At 42.0% G+C, this 17,968-nt stretch overlaps 2 protein-coding genes across 2 annotated transcripts; both read left to right on the top strand.

Moving 5' to 3' along the window:
* The first annotated feature begins 9,360 nt into the window (after positions 1 to 9,360).
* Positions 9,361 to 11,858, top strand: LOC147622418 (uncharacterized). The gene is made up of 3 exons (XM_086821972.1): positions 9,361 to 9,718; positions 10,397 to 11,627; positions 11,710 to 11,858. Exons 1-3 carry the CDS (start codon positions 9,668 to 9,670, stop codon positions 11,856 to 11,858), a joined length of 1,431 nt encoding a protein of 476 aa, XP_086678098.1. The 5' UTR covers positions 9,361 to 9,667.
* A 17-nt stretch (positions 11,859 to 11,875) lies between these two features.
* On the top strand, positions 11,876 to 14,137 carry LOC147622417 (uncharacterized). Its single transcript, XM_086821971.1, has 3 exons — positions 11,876 to 12,361; positions 12,449 to 12,839; positions 12,942 to 14,137. The coding sequence occupies exons 1-3, from the start codon at positions 11,951 to 11,953 to the stop codon at positions 14,018 to 14,020; spliced, it is 1,881 nt and encodes a 626-aa protein (XP_086678097.1). The 5' UTR covers positions 11,876 to 11,950; the 3' UTR covers positions 14,021 to 14,137.
* The last annotated feature ends 3,831 nt before the right edge of the window (positions 14,138 to 17,968 follow it).

Below are 17,968 nucleotides of genomic sequence, written 5' to 3'. Positions count from 1 at the left end.
GATGGTGTTAACCCATTTGGCTTCAAGTACACATCATGGTCTACTTGGCCTATTGTATTGGTGAATTACAACCTCCCTCCATGGGTGGCAATCAAGAAAGGTCATATCATGCTTGCTCTCCTTGTACACAAGGCAATCATAAGGTGGAAAACATGGATGTGTACCTCGAGCGTTTGATTGAGGAGCTTGAGACACTATGGCAAGGTATCAAAGTACATGACGTTTCAAGGCCAATAAATAGGCATGAGGCGGAGGTGAAAGGAGTTTTGCTTTGGACGATGCTTGACTATCTCGGGTTCTCGGAGTGCTCAGGTACCTACTTGAACCTTATATGCATAAGTTTTAGCCTTTAAACTTTAAGTTTATATCTCTATCTCAATCATCTAAATTAAAATAGGTTTGGCAACCTCCGAACATCATGCATGTCTGATTTGTGGACCATCACTTGTTTTGGAAAAGACCCTCTACACTTAAGAAGGTGGTGTATGACAAACGTCATTTATTTCTCCCTCCTTCACATCCCAAAGTATGTACCATATGATGTCTCACCACTTGTGAGATGAGAGGTAGAGATTGGTTTGAGTCATGGAGAAGCACTCCCAATCCACCTCCAAATGGGATGTCTAAACACTCAATCTTCTTTCGACTTTCATATTGGTGTGACATGAAGATCAATCATCTCTTAGATCCCATTCATATCTTTCAGAATGTGGCAACAAATATTTAGGACCATTTAATTGGTAAAAGAGATACAAAGGGTACAAGAGATGACTTACAAAACATTGGACGCCTTCAAAGTGCATGGCCAATTGAAAGTGAGAGTGGTAAAATAGTCCTACCAAAGGCACCATGGGTATTATAGAAGAGGGAGCACAATAAGGTGAAAAGTGTGATCTCCTCTTTTCATACACCAACGGGAGTAATGCATTCATTGAAGGGTGCCTTCACAAAGACCAAAAATAAAGGAGAGGAACAATTATATGGCCTCAAGACACACGATTGGCACAAGATATTATAGGTATATAAATATTCTCTTTTTCATTTTCTCTTTGTGGTACATAATTTGTTCGCTCATATACTAACTTCCATTTTTTTCTATGCATAGTTTATTCTTCCAATTGCTATAGTTGGTTGTGGAGAGAAGAAGGTGAGAGAGGCTATTTACAAAATGGGAAGCTTGGTGGGGTATGAATCGTCTCTTCAATTCACTAAGTAATATTGCTTATTTGGAATTTTTATGCACAAGCTATGTATTGGTAAATAGTACATGTAATTGCTATGTATGTAGGTACAGATCCTTCCATGCCATGATTATGGAGCAATGAGGAGGATGACCGACTAATCACTAATGTGCCTCAGGGAAAAGGAAGGCAAAATGAAGACTGAGGAAGCAATATGCCACAAGGTGAATACATTCTACATTCTAAATAGTACCATCATGGAGAAGTGGATTGGGAGACACAAGGACGCAATCAATAGATGAAAGGATGAGAGAAGAGCTTTCAGAAGAGAAAATAGATGCTTGCCATTCCCGTCTAGTGCATGGAACCTCTACCAAATGTGATTAAATAGAATGACTTTGTATGGCAATATTGATGCATCACAAAATGGAGAGATGATCACAAGAGAAGAGCATGAGTATGAAAGAGGATGTGACCCTCAAGTAAGTACATTCTTCATCTCTATCTCATATATATACCTTGTTTAATGCACTATATATACTAAATGTCATGCTTTTGTTTAATGTTAGTACAAACTATATAATGCAATATGGTCAGAGGGAAGGCACTTTTGCATGGGGCGTGTGGATTCTTAAAAAAACACATTTGATTATGGTGTGATGGCAACTTTTGAGCAAGAAAGTCAAGCCACAAGACATGATACCAATGTCATAGAGGACAATCTTGAGTATTGTGGAACTATTCAAGATATTCTTGAGGTTGGATTTAGAGCATTTAGTCTATTCATCTTTGATTTCAAATGGTTCAAGGTGATATATAGAGGTGCTCAAGCAACCGTGAGAAGAAACATCCAAATAGGTTCTTCCAAAATTATTCCACCAAGTTTTGGAATGATGAGAAAAATACCTTCATACTACCTCAATACTATCAACAGGTTAGTAACCCAACCAATCCCAAATTAAATCTTGATGTGGTATAATAAAAGTGTAACCCCTTTGCTTTGTGATATTAGGTTGTGTTTTATGCCGATGGAATTGATCCACAGTGGTGGTATGTTATACAAGTTTCCCCTCGTTCAAAACATATCTTTCAAGATCAAGATGTGGAGGCTGAATCTCTGGATGAGGTGTAAGTACTACCTCAAATCGGCTCATTGGAAGAAGAAGATGAAGAAATTTTTGTGGATGGGGCAAGTGAAGAGCATCAGGGATATCAATCAAAAGAAGATTATGAGTCACCTATCAATCATGACAATGCTTCATTGGATCATGATAGTGATATTGATAATGATATAGAACCCCGTCTTTTCATTGAGCTTCCATTAAATATAGACATTGATGAAGCAACACATATGGATTTATTACAAGATGGGATAGATTAATGATCTTGACATTGTTTCGCTTCTCAAAAGCTTTTTTTGCTCAAAACATGGCTCCAAGGGTTTTAATGGATGATTTTTTAAAACTATATATCATTTTCTATGTGCACGTGACATGTATTTTCAGAATTCACCATCCAATAACTCTCTGGAATTTCTTACAGTAAAAATAGTAGCATAATTTCTTTGTTATCCTCTTTGTTCAGCAGGCAAAATCACAGTATAGCAACGAAATTTCACTACTATAGACGTTGCTCATCAGCAACAAAATTTCACTGCAGAACAGCGAAATCTACATTGAAATTTTGCTGCTACAAGCGCTACTAAGCAGCGAAATTTCACTGATTTCGCTGTCCAGCGAACATAATCCTTGACATCCCGAAAAAAAGAGCGTTGCTGAAACATTGCTAGAAGACGATGCTATGCCCCCAATGTGTTGTATTGGGGTTAATAGTTTCACTTCATGCACAACACATAAGCACTCACATAGAAAACACCAAAAAAGCCTAAAACAAAAACAAAAACAAAATAGACATTGTGAAAAGTAACACGAGCACAAAGGGGTAAAACAACAAACTAAATCTCTTTGAACATGGAGCCACACTCCCATTCCCCTCGACCTTACCTAGAGAAAATGAAAATTGTGTCTCGTAAATATTCTTAACTACAGGGAAATATCTTTGTGAGGAGGTTGTGTTGGAATTAGGGTTGCAGGAAAGCACACAAAGCTTGGAGAAGAAGAAGCAAGAATGCACACAACACACACAATGTATTAGATTGTGTCAATGTACAAAAGATAAGTTAGCCCTAGAAGGATGGGCGTATATACAAGCCGGGGGGAAAAACCTCCTAAAGAGGGAAAAAGTGCCCAGGCGGTCCTAAGTGTGTTCACACACATCACTGCCTATATATATATGGCAACAAATCCCCCCTGGGAGTGATGGTGTGAACGAGAGCTGGCACTCATGTAAAGGGGAGTGCCATGCCCGAAGTAGATCAGTCCACAAAGGGGAGCAAGCCCAAAGCTTTGTGGAAAGCTTCGAACTTCTCACGAGGAAGCGCCTTTGTGAAAAGATCGGCGAGGTTGTCCTATGTTGGCACATAGGCCAAGCTGATCTCTCCTGCTGAGAGTCTCTCCCTAACATAGTGATGATGCACCTCAATGTGCTTTGTGCGAGCATGAAAAACTGGGTTTCTCGCAACTGCCAATGCACTCTGACTGTCAGTGAAGATAGAGGTGGCAGACTCCTGTCCAACACCCAAGTCAGCCATAAGCCGTCTGAGCCACACACACTCAACCGTAGCTGTGAAAGCTGCCCTCCTGTACTCAGCTTCACAACTAGAAGTGGCCACTGTAGGTTGCTTCTTGCTCAACCAAGATATGCATGAGCTACTGAGCATGAAACAAAAACCACTTGTGGACACTCTTGTGTCATAGCAACTAGCCCAATCTGAGTTCGAAAAATCATGTAAATCTGGCGACAACGATCCCCCCTTGGGATAAAACAACCCAAGATGTATGGTGCCACTCAAGTAGCGAAAGATGCGTTTAATTGCCTTCCAATGCTGAGACCCTGGGCTATGCATAAACCTGCTCACCTGTGAGACTGCAAACTGAATGTCCGACCTCGTAATGCATACATAAATGAGGCAACCAACAGCTGTCTGATAGAGTGTGACATCAAAGTGATCTCCAGCATCATGAAGACTCAACTTCAAACCTGTCTCCATTGGAGTAGCAATAGGCTTGCAGTCTTCAAGGCCAAATCTCCGCAACAATGTCTCAATATACTTTGTCTGACACAAAGCAATACCTCCATCACACTGCTTAAATTGTATCCCCAAATAATGATGCAAATGCCCCAAATTTGACATCTCAAAAGAGGCATTCAAATCAGCCTTAAAATCAGCAATATGACTTTCATTTGGTCCTGTGAGCAGCATGTCATCGACATAGAGAGCAATGATTAGATGTACATCATCCACACATTTAACATATAAAGTGCTTTCTGTTGGACTATTCTGAAAACCATGTGAAGTCAAATATGGATGTATCTTTTCATACCAAGATCGTGGAGCTTGCTTTAAACCATATAAAGCCTTTTTCAACCTGCACACTTTGTTTTCCTGCCCTTTTTGAACAAAACCACAAGGCTGCGATACATACACCTCCTCATGCAAATCTCCATTCAAGAACGCAGTCTTTATGTCCAACTGATGTACATTCCAACCATTATGAGCTGCCAATGCACAAATGCTACGAATGGTAGTCATACGACTAGTGGGAGCAATGGTCTCATCAAAATCAATGCCCTTTTCTTGAGCATAACCCTTTGCAACAAGTCTAGCCTTATAGCGATCACACTGTCATCTAGCTTTCGTTTCAACTTAAAAACCCACTTACATCCAATGGCCTTTTTACCAATAGGCAAATCACATAAAGACCATGTACCATTCTTCATTATAGCATCATATTCACTTTGCATTACAGCCAACCAATTTTCTGATTTTTGTGCCTCATCAAATGAAAGAGGTTCTTCCTCTTCACACATACTAGACACAGCCAAAGCATAACAATCTGATGCATAAGAGGCATGCTGAAAACCTGAACGAGTACGACTAGATATAGGTGCATCAATTTTACTATCACGCAAGATTTGCACCAGCCATTTAGGCATACCTCTAGCTTGCTCATTTCCAGCCCTATCCTCAGAAATTACATCCTATAAATCTGCATCAGAAATGGGCTGATCTATGATGTCGTTTGATATCTGCCACCATAGGCTAAATATTTGCCTCATTAGGACTTACATTTGAATTCCCACCTGTAAACAGAGGCAACAATGTATCAAATACATCCCGTGAGCTCACACCTGTCTCTTTGGTACATGATAACAAAGGCTGCATAGCATCTTCCACAAAAACAACATCTCGACTAATCAAGATACGCTTTGACTGCGAATGATACAATCTGTAACCCTTGCTCTCAGCACTGTAACCAACAAAAATGTATTTGACAGCCTTATCATCCAATTTTCTGCGTTGTTGCACAGGCACTAAAGCATAGGCCAAGCAACCAAAGACACGCAAGTGACCAATAGAAGGCTTCCTGCCATGCCAAGCTTCATATGGAGTAATAGACTGCAAGGCCTTAGTGGGACACCTATTGAGTACATATGCAGCACACATGACAGCCTCAAGCCAAAACGCATGTGGCAAAGCTTAGCTCTTGACCATACATCGTGCCATCTCCATAAGTGACCTGTTTTTCCTCTCAGCAACACCATTTTGCTGAGGGGTATACGGCACTGTACATTGGTGTTTTATCCCACGACTAGCCAGAAATGCATCAAACTCTTTAGACAAGTACTCCCCCCTCGATCAGAACGGAGAGTGCCCACAGTACAACTGGATACATTTTTAAGAAGCACAAAAACACTTCGGACTTTGCCTTCAGTGGATATACCCATGCATGCCTTGAGTAATCATCAATGAAAGTCACGAAGTACAAGTGTTTACCAAATGACGGAGTTTGCATAGGCCCACATACATCACTATGTACAAGTTGCAATTTGCGAGTGGCCCGCACAGAACCATCCTTTGGAAACGCAGAACGCTGCATTTTGCCCAAAATACAGCCTTCACAAACATGTTTCAATGGTGCCTCAAGAGGGGGCAATGAAGCAACCATATCAAATTTCTGCAAACGCAGCAAACTAGCAAAGTTCAGATGACCAAACGAGCATGTCATAGTTTTGCATCTGAAACTGCCTTTTTATTAGAAAGTGCATTTGCTGAATCTTCCACACACTTGTCATAAGAATTGAGCCTATAAAGCCCACAAAACAAGGTGCCAGATGCAATAATCGTATCACCAGAAGTCAAATCATGAACAGTACATCTGTCATCCACAAATTTGACTACAAGTCCAAGTCTAGCAAGCGCAGAGACAGACAATAGATTCTTCTTTATCCCTGGCACATACAAAGCATCTGAAAGTGTGAAAGCGCTGCCATTTGCAACAGTAAGCATAATTTTACCAACACCCTTCACTGGGTAAGAAGCATTATTGGCACATGTGACAGTATTCCCATTAGAGACAGCCTCAAGACAAGTGAACATATCATGATGTGAGGTAATGTGCTTTGTAGCACCACTGTCAAAATACCATACATTAGAGTCAACAAAAACTGCCAAACATGCATCATGTACAGATGGGTCATATTGGCAATACACGTGCACTTGGTCTTTTTCTTGCCTTTATCATCAAGAGCCTTCTCAGACTTATTGTTGCTACCTGTGGAAGGAGAAGAAGTTGCAGACCTACTAATAGGAGAAGAAACAGTGGAAGGGGCTGCCTTACCACTTCTTCTCTACTGCTGGGCAGCGATAAATGCTTAATCAACTGCACGCTGCCTGGCCCTGTTTTGCCTGGACTGCGCTTCTTGCAAGAGCTTGTTGACTAAAGTATCATACTTGATAGCATCAGGTCTGTCCTCAGTAAGAAGTCTCCACGTGGAAGCAAAAGTCTGATATGTCTCAGGTAAAGCATCAAGAACAGTCTGCACAAGAGAATGATCAAGAATAATCTCACCTGCAGAAATCAACTGTTCTTTGATATCTTTAATCTCAGCAAGAAAAACATTCATGTCATCATCTTCCTGCATAATCTTCAATTCTAGCTCTTTACGCAGGTAAGAGATTTTTGCCTCGTTACGACCTGCATACAAACCAGCTAGAATATCCCAAGCCTGTTTTGCTATTTTAGCTCAACGAATATGTGGGGTGATGTTACGTTTGACAGAAAGTGCAATCAAGGCATGAGCCTACGCATCTTTACCATCCCAACGAGCTTGTTCAGCAGTGGGTAAAGTGGAGACTGAAATCATCACTGGTACTAAAGTTGGTGAAAGAGTATTTCTTCCACGGATTACCTTTATATGCAGCGAGGCCCAACTACCATTCACCATGAGGCGGAGACAGTTTCCCGTGCACTGGCATTTGGCATGTCAATAAACAAATCATAAAGCCAAACCCTAAATGTCTTGGGGTTGTATTTGGTGACTCCAGTGTTTACTGCAATTGTATGTCGCGTTGTCACGAGCACGGTCTCCTCATGCTGTGAACGTGTTACTTGAGGATAACGCTAATGTGGAGTGTTCATTTGATGATCTTCAAAGTTATACACCTACAATAAACAATATTATTTATAAGGAGATCTTGATGACTTCAGAATGACAAGTCGGGTTTCTTATTTAAGTTCTGCAATTTGATTAATTTTATTGTGATTTCTTTTTTTATACATATTTGTCCATGGTAAAAGTACCTATTTTTGTTGTTTATGTTTTGACAGACATGTCTAAGATTACCTTTACATTGGACATGCCTTTGTCGAGGATAGTAGGTGAGTTATTCTCTATATTTGCATAACTTTTCTTGATTACAAAGTATGGAACATGACATTCTATACTGATGTCTATCTGTACTACTACAGAGCCACCGCTATGGTCAGCTCCTATTACTGCAGGTCACGTAGCAGGGATTATGATTGATGCTTATAGGGATGGATAAGTATAAGTATAATTATTAGGCATTGTATAAATATTTTTTGAACCTATATATAAATAACTGTATAACGTATTTGTTATGCTTTGATTTTAGGATATTTCATGACATTGATACGTTTATGGTAAGAGTTGTCGACGAAGGCATCGAGATGTACGGGATCGGTATTCCTGATGAGGAGTGGGGTGTCTATTTGTTTTGGAGAGAGATGGACACATGCTTTGCATCATTTGAGGGGTATTCAGTACCCGATGTGACTGGTTGTTTCTTACATCCATCATGACCATTGGTATTCGTTATAGGTTTTATACTAGAGCTCCTCATGTACCATCCATTCGATGTTCTATTGTACGAGGTAATTTTGATTATGTTTTTCTATTATAAGATTTTTTTTGAGATTTTATATGTCGTTATGTGCACGTCCTTTTGAGATTTTATGTGTCGTTATGTGCAGGTCCTTTTGAGATTTGATTTGTCGTTATGTGCAGGTCCTTTTGAGATTTGATTTATCGTTGTCTCGTTTGTGCAGGTTCTTTGCATTCATCGATAGTAGAGCATGTGCGGGATGGATCACCGCTTTACAATAGAGAGCGTATTGTGAGGAGACAAATGAATGATTCTTCTCACAAGAGAAGAATTCAATTTGTTGATTCTAACATTACTGACTGAGAATACGTATTTTGTGGTACATTTTGAGAATATGTAATATTGGTCCTTTTTTGCATCTTCGTATGCTACATTACTATGATATTTTTGTTTTCGCTATAAATCTACAAGACATGGATGTTATTTTGAGATATGTATATATGAAGTCACTTGAAATAATGTATTGTGTTTACTTAAAACATGACCTAAATTGGAGAAACTGAGCCTATTTTTTCTGGAACTCTACCTGCCGCCGCAGCAACGCGCGGGTCCAATACTAGTCTACTCTTAGTTACTACCATGCATGGTGGTCCGCGGCGGGATGTTCTTTTTATATCTTTTTTATTCACATAACTACCTATTTCTTTAAACTCACAGCCTGTATCCTTACGCTTATTTATTAAATGATCATAATCAAGATAAATGCCTATTTCTTTAATTTCACAACCTATATCCTTACGCTTATTTATTAAATGATCATGATCAAGATTGCAGTCTGCCGTTTGCTCACATCATTGATCAGGCTTTCAGTTGCCACTCTCTCTCATGATTATTGTTGGCGGATCGCAGATCTGATGAGAAGCAAGCTTGCCTCAACACTAAAGGGCACGGGACACTGGGGAAGCCAAAGATTTGGGATCGAGGGTGGGAAAGTGGGGGGACGCTGGCGGCTTCAATCTGGGCCGTCGGATGCAGTGAACTCGGGTAGCAACTGGTGAACTCGGGTTTCGGCTGAGCTGGCGCCCCAAATCGAAATTTAAAATAAACTCAATAGCCACGTTGGCTTGACGTGGAGGGCAGGCTTCTCCAGCGTGGCTTGCAAAAGGGCAGAATTTCAAATTTGTATGATGACGTCGTAGAGCATGTGTTGCATGTGTTCTGTAAAATCACCACGGCTATGGAAAGCTCTTCTCAGGAATCACTCAGATTGATTCCAGATTTAAACCAGGTACACACACACACAAAAACTCACACTTGCCAATCAACAGGCTCTCTCTCTCTCTCTCTCTCTCTCTCTCTCTCTCTATGTGAAGAGCCCCTTACTTAGGTTGATTTTGGATTTAAACCATGCACACACACACTGGATTTAAACCACGCATGCGTGCGCGCATGCACGCACACACACACACACACAATTTTGCCACTTGAAATCAGCTTTTCTCTCTCTCTCTTTGAAGAGGTTTTTGCATTGAAGCTAAATGGATGCTCAATGAATATTGAAAACATGGGTCAATCAAGCCATCTAAAACAGAGACCACCTCATCTTTGCGAGAACAGATAAGAAAGAAGCGCTCATGGAGGGAAAAATGCATACATTGATTGCAACACTGTGTCTTGAGCAAAGCCTTGTAGGGGATACTTCTAGCCGTAGCGCTTCATTCATCATCCAATGTTTGATTACTTCTAGGACTAGCAGACCCCCCATAGCTTGTCATTGGCTTTGTGGACATTCGTAGAGCGGAGGGTGACATTACCTTTGAAGTGGCATTAGTTATAGAAAGGTTTGCCCTTCCTAGTGCCCTACATTGTTTTCATAGCCATAATAAAATTAGCAAACGATGCAAAAACTTGTTTTAAGAACATGTCCTACCTCTCTCTGCCTATCTAACTTGGACTTCAATAGCAGGTTGATTGGAATCCAACGAGTGACACAAGTGACTTCGCGGTGCCATGGCAGGCTAATTGGAATGCATCAAATGAGGCTGATTGGAATGCATCCAATGACACAAATCAGTTCATATTGGATGAGTATTTAGATAATACAACAAGTAGTGACACTACATCAAGTGACGACGCAGATGTATGTGACCTCTTCCAAGATGATAATGAGGGTGTTTTTCCAAGTTCATGGAGTACACCTAGGCTTGATTCATGGGGGGCATTGGATCCATTTACATATACATCAAGCTTTTTTTTCTCTTTCGATGAGAAGAGCTTCTCCTTAATGGAGAAAGATCTTAGAGGAGCTCTCACAGTGACGCTTCCAACATTAAAAGCACACGATGCAAGAGACTTGTTGGATTTGAAGAGGTGGAAAAGAATAAGAGAAGAGCTTTGTTTCAGCCCGCTTCACCTTTGCCTATGTTCGAAATCAACAGGATTGAAAATAGCATACATTGAAGATTGGGAGCGTATTGTCATGGTAGCCCATCGTCCTCTTGAGCATGGTGTTCATCATGGTGTGAATGCCACTATCAATGCAATCAAGGCAGAATGGTGCACCGACAAGAGGAGGCATGGAATTTCTCTTGACTATGTGAAAGATAGGATTATCGCTTGCGGCTGCCTGCTTACTGAGGTCGGGGAACAGACCCCTACGAGCAAAAAGACCATAGCTCCAGCATCAACAATTGTCACAACTAAGTCTCAAGTCAATCAAGAGTTGACCAACATCATGATCAAGCACCAAACAAAGCTAGTATTACTTCGATCCACAAAGAAGCATGGACCATCCAAGTGGGTGCAAGAGTACATGTGCCATAGGGCAGGAAGTATTGCTCGGAGAGGTGCTAACAAGAGAAGATTGCGGAGGTCCAAGAGGTGTGGGTGTCCCTTTAAGGTGGTCTTGCAGCACTCTCATGACACAGAGAAGGTGACCATGCTAGTTCATGATGTTCACGAGGGACATATACCAGGCTCACGTGTTGACCTCTATTACTTGCCCGTGCACCCACGTGTGATTGCTTGTTGCATGGATGACTTGTTCGACGTAGGGACATGTCGTCATGTGGCAAAAATGTCTACATCAAAAGAAAGATTTCACATACAGAATGCCTTGCCATTAGATCGTGTAATCTTTCGCTTCTTCATGATACCAAAAGAGGTGCAAATGATGTCATATCAAATGCGCACACAAGGTACTTTGCTTTGCTTTACCAACAATTCTCCTTGTAACTTTTGGTTGTTTTATACTTCTAATCTGCCTCTCTATCCTTGTAGGAAGATGTACAAACAATGATTGGGCTGCGATGTTTGGAGAGGCTCTTCGTTTGCAAGAACAGAACAAGGTTCTTTATGTTCAACCTTACAGCCAACGTTCTTTATGTTTGAAGCTCTTTCCCCTATTCTTGCCTCTTTATTCATCATGATTTCTTTGTAGGTTCTTTATGTTCAACCTTATAACCCACAAGCCTCTGATGAAAGTAAACGACCCTTTGTCCTCATCATTCAAGATGAGTGGATGCTACAAATTGCTCTTCGTTTCTCACGACACAACACTTGGGCAGTAGATAGCACATTCAAGACAAATGTCTTTGGTTTGCCCCTGTATGCTGCAGTTTTGCCCAACCAAAATGGCATGGGTATTCCAATATGGCTCATGCTATGCACTAATGACATCGGCACTAACCAAGAAAGTGTAGCCTTGGAGTTGACCTTCAAGATGATCTTCACAAGGTTGCATGGAGTTCGTCCGACGGCTATTATCATCGACAAAAACCAGCAAGAGTTGGAAGCCATTATGAAGATTGTTGATGTAGACCCCTATTGCTGGACACAAGATGAAGAAGGGAGACGACACCAAATTGCATGCCATGTCTTGCTATGCTGGTTTCATGTTAAGAAGGCATGGGTAGAGAACCTCCTACCGCAAGTAAGTCACCTTTTAAAAGCTAGATCCATTCTATTGTGCATATCATTATCAGGTGGTATGTATATTCATTTTATTTTGGCTGTGTAGGTTCCAAAAGAGAAGCGAGATGATGTGTATAGTTCCTTGTCAAATCTAATGCAAATGGCAAGTGAAGAGGCATTTGAAGAGAGATACCAAGAGCTCTTGCAGAGATATTCAGCGTATATCAATGTTCAACGATACATCTCGAATGGATGGTGTGCCACCACATGCATGTGGCGGAGAAGGTGGCCAAAGTTTGGGCGTCTATTTTCACATGGAAATGTGGATACAACAAACTTGGTCGAGAGGCTCTGGCAATACATCAAGTACACTCTTCTTGATGCAAAGATAAATAGATCAATTCTAGTTCTGTTACATGCTATTGCAGGGGATTCTCTAACGGGCACTTACATCGGCGGAACGCTACTTGAGTTCTTTAAGAACAAACAAGAAATAGGTAATGACCTCTTTTTTTCTCTTGTGGCTTGTCCCCCCTTTGTTGCTTGACACTCATGAAGAAAAGGTGTCGTGATACTAACCAGCTTTACGTACTTTTCAGCTGATTCTCAACGTTTTAGTATTCATGGATCAAGCAAGAGTCATACGTCCAGATTAGCAGCAGGTGAAGAAATCTTGAGAAGATTTGAGGCTAGTTCGTCCACCCTTCAAGTGATTGATGAGTCCACTTTGCTATTCAAAATCTTGAGTATGTCTTCATCTTCGCAATGGTATCATGTCAGTGTTCAGTCCAACTATTGCGATTGTCCAAGTTGGGGATCTGATTGTAAGCATCTTTATGGAATCCGCCTAATAATTCAACATCATTTTCCACATCTACATGCCATTTTCCCTGTCCTTGATAGTCTTCATTCTCTAAGTCAAATGGACGAGGACATTGATGTTGGGCTAAGTGAGCAGGACATGCCAGATAACATAAAGAGTGGTGAGTGCAAGGTTGTCAACATCAATGAGCAGATAGCTTGCTGCATTCAAGACATGAAAAGGGTTCTACATGTTTTGGAAGAGAATCTATCAGCATGTGACACCAAGTTGAAAGAAGCAATACTCCAGCAATTGAGCATCTCACAGAATAATATTTCAGCTTTGATTATCCCAAAGGAGATTGATTTGCCAATGAGGGGGTCCATCAAACAAATCCAAGCTCATGTTACGCTTACTCGGCTTGGTCACGGGAGACCGCATGAAGTAGCTACAACCGTATGTGATCAAGAGATAGCCTGCTCGCCTCCAACAAAACGTGCTTGTATGACAGGGGTCTTGAGACGTAAGCATCAACGTGGCAGGAGTCGGGTGCGGTTTGACAAGAGACCTCGCATATTTTGTCACCATTGCTGTAGTAAAACTCTCCTAGTTGATCCTATACAAAGTCACTCGTGCCATACATGCCACGCGCTCCTTCCCCTTTCAAGTAGACATGCCCCAGTTGGTTCAGAGGCTCCTCTTATTAACCGAGCTGTTAACCTCTACAACAACCTTTGCATTGAAAAGGGACTACTCATCTCATGTATGTATGGGTCACTTGAAGATGAGGAGAGGCACTTCACTATGCATTTATCTAATGGTTCAGTACTCGAGAAGGTCCTTGCATCCGAGCAAAGGATAATACTTGTATATTAATAATGCAGATGTATTCAACTTGTACATTATATCATTTTGGAACGAGTGAGGAGATTTTTTGTCCATTTTGGTATAACCTGCTGCTCTAAAAACCAAATGTATATGCTTATTTTGGATCAGCTGGAGACTCAATGTTTTGTAAATTTGTATGTATGTTGTTTCTGTGAAGGGAATTCATGTTCAGTATAGCTTGATATAACTTGCTGCTCCAAAAACCATATGTGTCTGCTCATTATGGATCAGTCAAGAAAACGACGCTCAATTTGTGTTATGTTTTTTGACCATAGCTGATTTATACAGCCCTTGGGCATGTAATGCAAGACTAGATTCATGCAATCTTGTCCGAGCTTCTCTCTTTTTTTGTGTGCTCTTAAAACTGTATATACTTTTTGCATGGGTACACAATGTGGGTTAGAACTTAGTTTTACTTGGGTTGACAGACAGACATTAGTTATTTCAAAAGCTGGTGGTTTTGGTACCACGAGACCCTGCAGCAGAAGTCAGTTTATTTGCAACAGGTGGGATCAGAAGCGGGAGGCCTGGTTCTCGTTGGGAGAGGGCGGATGGAAGAGGGAGTTTTGATAATCAGCTATGAAACTTTTATGCTTGGCGTATGAGTGTTGTGGCTTTCCCTGCATATTATGTCGCATGGTCACTGTATTGATCTGTCACATCAACTCATTTCATGACTGACATGTCAAGAGGTAGTAGTTCCAACTGTTCAGTTGTTATGCTATTGTAGGGGATGGCCAGCCGACTGTATGACACGTTACCCAACCTACAGCTGCCCGACCAGCTGCTCAACCCTCCAGACTAGTCAAAATGCATCCAGATCTGTCCCTACACGGCTTCCCAACTGCCAGGCTTAGGTGTCTTGCCTGTGTGCTATCTACTTGCAATGTCCAATGCTTGACACCAAGACTGTTTGGAGTTTGCACATGTACAATAGGCTAGTCAAAATGCGTCCAAATCTGTCCCTACAAGGCTGCCCAACTGCCAAGCTTAGGTGTCTTGCCTGTGTGCTATCTACTTGCAATGTCCAATGCTTTACACTTGGCCTAGTAAGCATCCTAAACATCTATACGTATGTCAACTCCAAGTGGGTTACAATCCTGTGTGCTATCTACTTGCAATGTCCAATGCTTTACACTTGACCTAGAAAGCGTCCTAAACATCTATACGTATGTCAACTCCAAGTGGGTTACAAGACTGTGTGGAGTTAGCATGTACAATAGGCTGGATCTTGCTGCTCGGAATAGGTCTTGCCAGAACAGCTGTGTACAAGGCAGGGCTCTAGAATACCCTATTTTTTTGGGGTCTCAGGCAAAACACTTGCCTGCGTCCATCTACCTTGAAGAAGAGTGCTAATGTCTTGGATTGATGCCATGCTGATGCTCCTGCTGATGCTTGGTGGCTGGAAATCTAATGCCTTGGCTGGGAAGAGGCAGGGCCTTTAAGTAGGGCAATTTTCTGCACCCTACTTATCAGCTTGGCCTGCCTGCTGTACGACCTGTTACCAATCTACAGCTGCCTGACCAGTTGCTCAACTGCTCCAGACTAGTCAAAATGCGTCCAGATCTGTCCACAAGGCTGCCCAACTGCCAGGCTTAGGTGTCTTGCCTGTGTGCTATCTACTTGCAATGTCCAATGCTTGACACTTGGCCTAGTAAGCATCCTAAGCATCTATACGTATGTCGACTCCAAGTGGGTTACAAGACTGTGCAGAGTTTGTGTACAAGGCAGGGCTCTAGAATAGCCTATTTTTTCGGGGTCTCAGGCAAAACACTTGCCTGCGTCCATCTAACTTGAAGAAGAGTGCTAATGTCTTGGATTGATGCCATGCCGATGCTCTTGCTAATGTTGGGTGGCTGGAAATCTAATGCCTTGGCTGGGAAGAGGCAGGGCCTTTAAATAGGGCAATTTTCTGCACCCTTCTGCTTATCAGCCTGGCCAGCCTGCTGTATGACCTGTTACCAACCTTCAAGCTGCTCAACTGCTGCAGACTAGTTAAAATGCGTCCAAAGTACCATCCCTTTCATCTGCAACCTCTGGAGCTCCATCAAGGCATCAATGATGCTTCTCCAACAAAATTTCATCTTCTTGATACTGACTGGACTACACACATCTGTTGATACCAATGTTGATGCACCCAATGTTACTGAGCTTGACTGATATCCTTTGCTCTTGACTGTCCGAAGAAGATCCCTTGCTTTGAGCTGACCTTAGCTCCGAACTGCCTTGGGATGAACTGTATTCCAGGCGGCCCATGGCTCTAGCATGTCTTAGGACGAACCCTAGCTTTGATGTGCCTTAGGGCGAACCTGATGCTTTGATATTTTGATACTAATGTCTTGTGCAACATGGCCTTGCTCTACAATTTCACACGCAGAAGCCTTGATACTCATTTCTCATGCATCATAGCTTCCTCTGCTCTGATACAATGTCACATGTGGAAGCATTATACATACATAGCTGGATTGTGCATACTGTGGTGTGTAAAAACCAGACAACATTGGGTCCCAATACCCGCTGAAGGGCCCCCACCTTTCATTGTATTTGCTTTATTATGAAGCTGAAATATCCTTGACCTGAGATAACTTCCTCCCTGCCGAGCTGAAAATAAGCATGTATACCTAGACTAGTCACTAAAAAATAGGATGCTCCAAAGTTCGGACAGGTCCTTAGCGGAACAATGCCTGCTGAGCAGGGCTTTGCAATACCCTGTTTTGTCAGATCTGAGACAAATGCCATCTACCTTAAAGAAGAGCCCTGATGTCTTGGATGATGCCATGCTAGATGTTGCTGCTATTGCTCTCTGGACCTGTCTCCAAGCTAAGAATCAGATGCCTTGGTTGAGAAGAGGTGTGGCCTTTAAATAGGTAAATTTTCTGCCCCTTCTGCTGGTCCGCCTGGTTTCCCTGCTGTACGACCTGCCCGACTGCTCCAGACCTGTCCAAACACCTCCAAATCTGTCCCAGATGGGCTGCCCAGCTGTGATTGCCTGTGGCCCATTTACCTGTGTCTGGTGCATGGCACTTGCCTAATAAGCATCCTAAACATTCTACATAATAAGCATCCTAAACATTCTACATGCATCAACTCCAAGTGGGCTAACAACTGTGCGGGGTTACTGCATGTACTTAGCCTGGCCTACCCTGATGGCAAGTGGCGACTTGTCCCTGGACTGGAGATCACAAAATGCACAGTTCACATCACTAACCAAAACATGCAATTTCTGGAACTGTCATGTCACCATGCCACCCAAGTGCGGGGTGCACGTGACACCATGTCCCTGTATACGGGCCCAGGTGGCCAAAAGAGTATAAACGATGTCACTCCATATACTGCAAATACACTGAGTGTCATAAACAAATACCCTTAAAGGCCTCTGAGCATCTAGTCTTCCGGATATGCAACGACGTGATACTAGCAATAATCTCCGGTGGTGTCAATACTCAGAGGAGGTGGTGACAGCTAATGAAGCTCTAGAATCAAGTCTTTTATCTGCTGCTGCAAATCAAGGATAAGCATAGGGATTAGCATGTCCATGTGCATGCACACGACGTTCCCTTCTGCTAAACTTGCTGATGGGATTCCAACTTTTGACCTAACTAGAGAAGTTATTTGGTCCCAAGAGCAGAAGTCAGTTTATTTGCAACAGGTGGGATCAAGAGCGGGAGGCCTGGTTCTCGTTGGGAGAGGGCGGATGGAAGAGGGAGTTTTGATAATCAGCTATGAAACTTTTATGCTTGGCGTATGAGTGTTGTGGCTTTCCCTGCATATTATGTCGCATGGTCACTGTATTGATCTGTCACATCAACTCATTTCATGACTGACATGTCAAGAGGTAGTAGTTCCAACTGTTCAGTTGTTATGCTATTGTAGGGGATGGTCAGATCCGTCAATGTCTAGGGTCATGAGAAACCTCATCATTGCTGGTGCGTAAGC

The sequence above is a fragment of the Cibotium barometz genome, chromosome 28 (genome assembly GCF_041138505.1).
Source record: "Cibotium barometz isolate CiBa-2024 chromosome 28, ASM4113850v1, whole genome shotgun sequence".
Lineage (NCBI taxonomy): Eukaryota > Viridiplantae > Streptophyta > Polypodiopsida > Cyatheales > Cibotiaceae > Cibotium > Cibotium barometz.
This window is presented reverse-complemented; position numbering and strand designations above follow the sequence as displayed.

Bases quoted from the DNA above. Each gene is read 5' to 3' on its own strand.
- LOC147622418 (XM_086821972.1), top strand. From the start codon at position 9,668: ATGGAAAGCTCTTCTCAGGAATCACTCAGATTGATTCCAGATTTAAAC. The intron at 9,719-10,396 runs GTACACACACAC...CTTCAATAGCAG, and splicing joins TGATTCCAGATTTAAACCAG to GTTGATTGGAATCCAACGAG. The intron at 11,628-11,709 runs GTACTTTGCTTT...CTATCCTTGTAG, and splicing joins ATATCAAATGCGCACACAAG to GAAGATGTACAAACAATGAT.
- LOC147622417 (XM_086821971.1), top strand. From the start codon at position 11,951: ATGCTACAAATTGCTCTTCGTTTCTCACGACACAACACTTGGGCAGTA. The intron at 12,362-12,448 runs GTAAGTCACCTT...TTGGCTGTGTAG, and splicing joins TAGAGAACCTCCTACCGCAA to GTTCCAAAAGAGAAGCGAGA. The intron at 12,840-12,941 runs GTAATGACCTCT...CGTACTTTTCAG, and splicing joins TAAGAACAAACAAGAAATAG to CTGATTCTCAACGTTTTAGT.